Source organism: Phymastichus coffea, unplaced genomic scaffold (assembly GCF_024137745.1).
Source record: "Phymastichus coffea isolate CEN01 unplaced genomic scaffold, Cenicafe_Pcof_1.1 PCOF00057, whole genome shotgun sequence".
In the NCBI taxonomy this organism is placed as follows: Eukaryota; Metazoa; Arthropoda; class Insecta; order Hymenoptera; family Eulophidae; genus Phymastichus; species Phymastichus coffea.
In genome coordinates this window covers 1,269,317-1,276,868 of record NW_026706868.1, presented here as the reverse complement: position 1 = coordinate 1,276,868, position 7,552 = coordinate 1,269,317, and the positions used below count along the sequence as shown (strand labels likewise).

General features: G+C 39.4%; 1 protein-coding gene across 1 annotated transcript; it reads right to left on the bottom strand.

Moving 5' to 3' along the window:
- Positions 1-4,791: 4,791 nt before the first annotated feature.
- Positions 4,792-6,871, bottom strand: LOC131666155 (glucose dehydrogenase [FAD, quinone]-like). The gene is made up of 3 exons (XM_058938565.1): positions 6,635-6,871; positions 6,289-6,579; positions 4,792-6,146 (listed from the first exon to the last, which is right to left on the bottom strand). The coding sequence occupies exons 1-3, from the start codon at positions 6,869-6,871 to the stop codon at positions 4,887-4,889; spliced, it is 1,788 nt and encodes a 595-aa protein (XP_058794548.1). The 3' UTR covers positions 4,792-4,886.
- Between the last annotated feature and the right edge of the window lie 681 nt (positions 6,872-7,552).

The window sequence follows — 7,552 nt, the reverse complement described above, 5'->3', positions numbered from 1 at the left end:
GATATATCACACTGATAAATATCGTGCTGTATATACACATATATATAGGATAGCAGCAGCTAGCAAAGATGAGCTGCCCGTCTGCGTCTTCGCTTACATAATTGATTACGACTTTTTCTTTCTTCTTTTTTTTATTGAGGTAATTTACAGTGTCGCGCGATAATTCCTCTAAACACGCTTTCATGACGCACGTTTGTTTTGTAATTGGTTCGCATTGTTGAAGATCGAAATGAATGACGAGGTCGCACTCGGTTATTTTCCAAATGATTGAAATGATCGTCGGTTAAATTACCTCTCGTCAAGCATTATTCGTCTGTCATGTGTCATATATAAATTTGATTATTAAACAAAGTATGTAAGAGACGTCCAGTGAGACAGGCATTTAACACTGTGCAGCTTTCAACGAACCTCATAGATTTTCGAACAACGATTATTGTAGTAAAGGTTTAATTTTGTAAAAAGCTCAAATCTAAATAATTATGAGAATCACTTCATTTTTATGAAATAGTAATGTGCAGAAGAACGTAAGCCAGTCACTCAGGCTTATCCCACGAATTTTGCTCTTCTTGTTTTCAACCTTGTGCGTCGTATTACCCAAGACTTTCTAATGAGAGATGATTCTTTTTATCAGCATCTGTTTTAATCAATCATCATGTAGCGCGATACGAATTTCAAAAAGTCAGCTGATTTCGTTCATTAGAATCCCCATAAATATCCAAAGCCGTTCGATCGTACCAGCAGACAAAATTAAGCAAAAAAATCTCCTAGCTGCCTAGAAACGGAAAGAAAAAAAATACTCAGCCAATTATCATTCCCGTCTCTCTCTCTCTCGCTTGGCTCGCTCAGCTATGCGACCATCAAAAAGCCTAATGGCGACAAATATTAATTAGCTGCGGTCCTCCGGCGCCGTAAATTCCGTAGATCGCAAGCGCTCCGGCCATTCATAAATAAGTGTACGGTATACGATTTCGCGATAACGACCTCGGGACCGCAGAGTAATTAAATGGCCTCGGCAGTTTAACGTCCTCGCGATGGGTTCTCCGGGAGAGGAAATGTTATGCGACTTGGAACTTTCGTGCTATGTAAGACTAGATATAGCCGCGCTGCTTGACGTCTCGTGTCTCTGCAGCCGTTGAAAGCATCAATTCTTCGCCAGATTTATGCAGAGGACTGTGATTCTTTCCTCAATGTCATACCTCACGAATAGCTTAACCATATAGAAATCGACGAGTCGGCAAGAAGAGGAACGGGTCGCGACCCCCGTGGCGATTTCGCGCGCACGTGGCCCTCGTATACATCGAGCGATAAAAGGAATTCGACTCGCGCGCGAGCAGTAAAAAGTGCGTTTTACGAGAGAAAAGAAAATTAACGAAGGCACGAGCGCGAGAAAAGCTCTTTGGCAGTGCGCGCGCGCGCCTTGATCGAGAGTAAAAGTCCTCCCTGCGAGGGCACTTTACGAGGCGACGCAACTTAACGACCTTAGGTGTGCGAGCTCATTTACGTTTTTCGCTCGCCGCCAGCCAATTTCTCATTGGTCAATGAAAAGGTGTTGCTTCGGATGGCTCGGTTCGCCGTTATCGAAGCGTTTTCAAGCTCTAATTGGCCGATCGTTTGCGATCCCTTCAAGAAAATAACGCAAAAAAGAAAGAAAAAAACAGAACGAGATTAACGCCGCGACGTTGTAATTACTTCCCGTCGTCATTAATATCTTCATTTGAGACCGAGGATTTCGTCGGCGCATCTTACCGGCCGGTAACGATCGATCCATCATAAGAGATCGCTTGACGGGTGTGAAAGAGTGAAAGAGGCGTGAAACTCTGATTGCATGCATTTTTCAGGAATTATAAGCGCAACGTAGCGTCGGATCGATCGGCTTCTACAATTTCACAATGCCTTGTGTCCCTCGACAGTTCTTTTTTCCAGCTAATAACTTCATAAAATTTATTCGTTTTTTTCGGCCCTACGCGTTAACTGATGAGATGCATTTATTTCACGCCGCTGGGTGGTAGCGCACACACGTAAGCGATACCGTGGCTCTTATTTTGCAATTTTATCGGCTTCACGACGCGCAACACGTCATTATGCAATTTTTTAAGCGGCTCCTTCCAATGAACGATAACGTATCGTTTTGTAATTTCTGTATTATCGTCATCCTAATTTTTTACAAAACGATCAAAATTATTTTCTAACTATTTAACGTCACATATAAAGATCGCGAGTACTAACGGACTGTTGCGGCGGTTTTCACCTGTCTGCCTCAAAAACCACCAACTCATTAATTGCAACCTCTGTATTTTTTTCCTCGATGATTCCCGACATCAAGTGCGCGTCGGTTACATCTTTCCCAATGCAAATCCACGCGGCAAAGCGGAAATAGCTGGTAATGTCCGCGTGGCCACCTGTTTCGTTTGAGCGGTGCACGGAAATCAAAAAACGGATGTCTGTCGCGTGGGCAGCAGGCCATGTCGCCGCGATTTCCCGCACTTGGAAATTAGGCTCTCTCTGCTCGTCGAAGCGATTAAAGCCACCTTGTCGCTGCTATACTCGAGGCACGCACACGCGCGGGCACTCGACCGTATACACGATGAACTGCAGCCTTTTGATTCTTGGAGATACATGTCACCTTGCAATTACAACTTTTCATTGAATTCAACTAAACTTTGACGTTACGCTTTTCTTCATACCTATTAAATTTATTGTGGAATGTTTCTGGAAAAATTCATTTAGTTTTGCCAGCAATATTAATCTGCCTTTCTAAAAAATCATTTGTCGTTTATTCACAATAAAAACATAGCTGCAGAATAAAATGCAAGTCGGTTGCAAATCAAGACGGTGGAAATCGCGCATCGCACTGGGCATTCCACGAGATCACTCGGTAACCTAGTGCGAGAGATCGGCGGGATCGTCGCGGCGATAAATAGCCAAGTGCCAGCCATAAATATCAGCACAAATCGAGCGTATCAGTAACTCTTGGAAATCGACTCAAAGTTATGCTCGCGTCGTTTTCTAACCGCAAAAGCCAAGAAAAGCATATACGCGAGGCGCTCACTTGCGCGTCACGCTCGACGCCCTTTTGGGGGATATCGGTTGGTGTTTCCTCTCTCTTCAGATTTGAGGGAGCATCCCCCTTGCAAACGTTACGGAACGCCGCTTCCGCAGGTGCGTCAATGGCTTTTTTCGACCCCTTATTTCGCGTCAGGTGCGCGCTGCTCCTACTCGCGCGCCCTTCATTCATAAAGTAACCCCTCGAGAGAGAGAGAGAGAGAGAGAGAGAGAAAGACTGCACTCACGCGTGGGAGAGCGTGACGTTATACAGCAGGTTGTACGTTTTGCTCGTCCCGCGATCGAGGTTTATTTGAATTTGAAATGGCGGAATTGTTTGACTTTGGTTCCTCTTTGATTTCTTTTTGGCTCTGTTGTGTGTGGCTTTTGAATTGGTCGATTGTTTGTCTGAATAGATATTTAGACCTCATCGCGTGCTTATTTCCTTCTTCCTCTCCATTCATTCCGATGAATTGAGGATGTGTTATAATTTGTTTATTCGCCATTGTTGCACACAACAGATTCACATTGAACAAACAAGTGAAATAGTTTAGCATTCTTTCCTCGCTGTTCGCCAATCAGTTGCGCTAATTGTAAAATTGATTATTTATTATACTTAAATTTTCAACATGTTAATATCAGTGATTCACTGTCAAGCTGATGAAAACATTTTATGCATGTAAAAAGTGAGATTTTTTGAAAAATTTCGGAAACCGTCTCTGAGAAGATATTTACAGATAATAAATGAATATTATTTGGATGTAATAAATCTGGAGAAATATCCCAGATAGATCTCACCTTCATACCTGAAAAATTGCTGATCCCAAAAAGGAAAGAAAAAAAAGATTCGAGACAAGAAGGTAACAAATCGCAGTGCTTTGGACCGGGGCCGAAAGTCACGAACTCGGATCGGCAAGGGTGAGTATCATTTTACCGCGAGAATAATGCTCTCTCTCGCTTGGTTTCGCTTCGAGAGCATTACGTTCGCGCGGACGTTTCGCAAGAGGAGTGGTCATTTATTAGCGGTCGCATACATACGTTCCGGTAATGTACGGTTGCCGAATAATGTCAAGGATAACCCGTGCATTACCCACGCGTGTATGTATGTATGTATGTATGTATGTATGTATGTATGTATGTATGTATGTATGTATGTATGTATGTATGTATATACGTTCGGCGTCGGTGGCGGCAGGTGCACGCGCGCAAGTATGCTTGCACGCGGCCGCTTGTACGCTCGCTCGCTCATCGTGCGCCGGATCGAGAAGACAATAACATAAATCTCAACCGAGAAGCCAGACAGAGACTCGCTGGATCTAATCTGAATCGAAAATGAAACACTGCACGGTTCGTGATGTACGTGCACGTAAGATCTCTTTTTCCTGCGCTTTATTGCACATGAGAGATCTCTTCACCCTCGCTCGCTCGTGTGTCTTTGGCATCGATCGTTTCCGAACTTTATTGGCGTTATTTTACGACTTTTCAAAGATATATGCGTCATGCGTTGTTTTTTCTATTGTTGTCGAGTCGCTTTAGTCAATTGTCGAGCATTAACATTTTTATTTTAAGCTGTTATCTTATCATATTTATAAGTGCATTCTTTGAGGAAAGTAATGATAGATTCGCTCAACGCAGCCCCTTTCAGCCGATTATGTTAGTTTTTCATTTTTAATCAGATTTTACGTACAAATACTTTATTTTCCAAATATAAAGACACATTTTTTTATAAATATTTTAGTAATACGCGAATCAGATATAAATAGAAAACATTTTTTGTTGTGATTTACTCTTGTGTCATAACAACGCATACATACGTCTTACTTCAACGGCATTTTTAAGAACTTTTATTTATATAGCCAATCTTTTTTAATCAAATCGCTTCCTTTTTCAGCAATCATAATTGTTGGTGCATTTGTGTTACCTCTTATAACTTGAGGCATGATAGATGCATCAATTACTCTCAATCCATGAATACCACGGACTTTCAATTCGGGATCTACAACAGAATTATTGTCAGTTTTTGGGCCCATTTTACATGTCCCTACCCCGTGTGCTCCTATATCTATATTCATACGCTTTTCTATTAAACATTTAAAATAATCGTCACTATTAAGTTCGTGATTCTGGCAATTCTTTTCCGCAGTCGGTCGCATGAAACCATTAGCTTTCAGTGTTTTAGAATCCATCAATTGAGAAGCAAGCTTCAATCCTTCTATCATCGTTTTTACATCATGAGAATCCGTAAACGGATTTACTTGGATTTCTGGTTGACCGTTTTGAGGATCTATTTTATTGAGCTTTACGTAACCGCGGCTTTTGGGGGTAAGTAGAAATGTTACAATACTGACATTATCGAAGTAAGATCCGATATCGCTCTCTCGTTTTGGAATACCTAATATGCCATACTGAATATCAGCCGTTCCAGGTAGTTTTTCGCATGGCGTCTGGTAGAATGCTGTGATGCTAACAAATTTAGTAAAAGACCATGGACCCTCGTGAGTCGTCATCCAATGGATAAGATCATTCTGACGAGTTTCTACGCTGGTAGATGAAATATTGCCATTGGATGCTCGTAAAGGTTGGGCCATTATCATGTGATCGTGAAAATTTTGTCCCACGGGTAAGTCTTGAATCACCGTAATATTTAAATTTTGTAGATCTTTTATAGGACCAATTCCTGACAGTAGCAATAACTTTGGTGAATCAATCACGCCACCAGAAACTATAACTTCTATTTTTACATATGATTTTCTAGTAATAGTTTGTTTGCCCATCGTTACTTTATATTCAACTCCAATTGCTCGTTTCGCTATTTTATCAAAGATGATTCTTACCGCACGAGCATTCGTTTTGATAATCAGGTTGGATCTGTGGCTTCTAATAGGTCTTATGAAAGCTCCGTTTGAACTTAATCGAGATCCATGAGTATTTGTAAATTGTATTGGAGAAACGCCTATTTGATCACCTTTGTTGTAATCAGTTTCTTCAAATCCAAGCTCTTTAAAAGCATTCAAAAATTTTGACAAGTTTTCATTTTCTGACGGGAATTTTTCAACTGTCAAGTATCCTCCAGTGCCATGATATTGTGAATACTCAGTGCGAATCTGTTGAGTAAGAATATGTACTACAATTTATTAACACTGGACAGTGAGCATATTTATCAAGATTCGATTATGTTAGAAATGTGAAATTTCAATCTGGCGATCAGTAATGAAATGCAATTGACATTATTAACTTGTAACTTACATTAGAATCTCTTGCATTTTCAGATTTTTTGAAGTATGGTAAAACTTCTTTCCAACTCCAGCCATTATTTCCATTCTTTGCCCAACCGTTATAATCTTCTTTACTTCCTCTTACATACCACATGGAATTGATAGAACTTGTACCACCCATGACTTTGCCACGCATGTAATTATAGGGTGGTGTATCATTCGTTCGGTAAGCATAATCGATATTACTATTTATCAATTGTGTAGCAAGTCCGGGCACGCTCGCGGCAAATGGTTCTTCAAAACCGGCTTCTAATAACAACACCTGATAAAAATGATAAAATATCAAGGAAATGCATTCTAAAAGTGAAATACGTTACCTTCCAATTTCTTATTTCACTCAATCTATTAGCGAGAACGCACCCAGCACTCCCCGCTCCCACAATAATAAAATCAAATGTATTTAGATATTTATTCTCATTTTTATTAACTTTTGTGAACAGGTCGTCATAAGATTTGCCAAAATATTTCATCAAGAATGCCAAGAATAGTGCTGTTGATTGACTGCAAGAACCTTTGTAGCAAGTTCCGTTATAACCAGCTGGTATCCAAGTCATTTTAATTTGTTACTTGAAAGTAAAACTTCTTTAGGCTTGGAAATGTTTCCTTTTATAAACATGTCTTACTGATATCTCTCATTTTATCTTAGCAAACAATCTTATATATACTCAGTTGCAAAATGGTTTTTTTGCACAAAAAGAAAATATTTCACGAATAACAACAGTTAGAAAGCTCTGAATGACATTTACATTATTTTATTATCATTTTCGTGAATATTACGTTATTTGATGTTTTATATAAGATTTGAGTTTTTGGAAAGAGGGAGGTAAATGATAAAACTGCATAAATATTTTAAGAATTTTCGCTTCAAGCATACAAGTATATTATTTTATAAAATATTGTTGAATACAAATATTTTGATTGATGAAATACTTTCTTTTCCAGCAATCATTATTGGCGGTGTATTACGTAAATTGGTACATAGCGAATAATTTGTAATGGACCTTATTAGAAAATTAGACAAAACGGGAACATTTTAAAAAGCATATAAGGATATACAACAGTTATTGTCCTTTGTGCATTTTTTATAAAAGAATAATAAAACTAATTAAATATTTTTTGCATCACTGAAAAAAATTAAAATATCGTTATGCACTTGTAATTCATAGTCTATCTTCTTTAATTGAATCACCTCCAGTCGTTCCCGAAGAAATATTGCTAGTGTAGATATATATTGC

Coding starts and splice junctions, on each gene's coding strand:
- LOC131666155 (XM_058938565.1), bottom strand. CDS start 6,871: ATGACTTGGATACCAGCTGGTTATAACGGAACTTGCTACAAAGGTTCT. Junction 6,580..6,634: donor GTGAAATAAGAAATTGGAAG/GTAACGTATTTC, acceptor CATTTTTATCAG/GTGTTGTTATTAGAAGCCGG. Junction 6,147..6,288: donor AAAATGCAAGAGATTCTAAT/GTAAGTTACAAG, acceptor CTTACTCAACAG/ATTCGCACTGAGTATTCACA.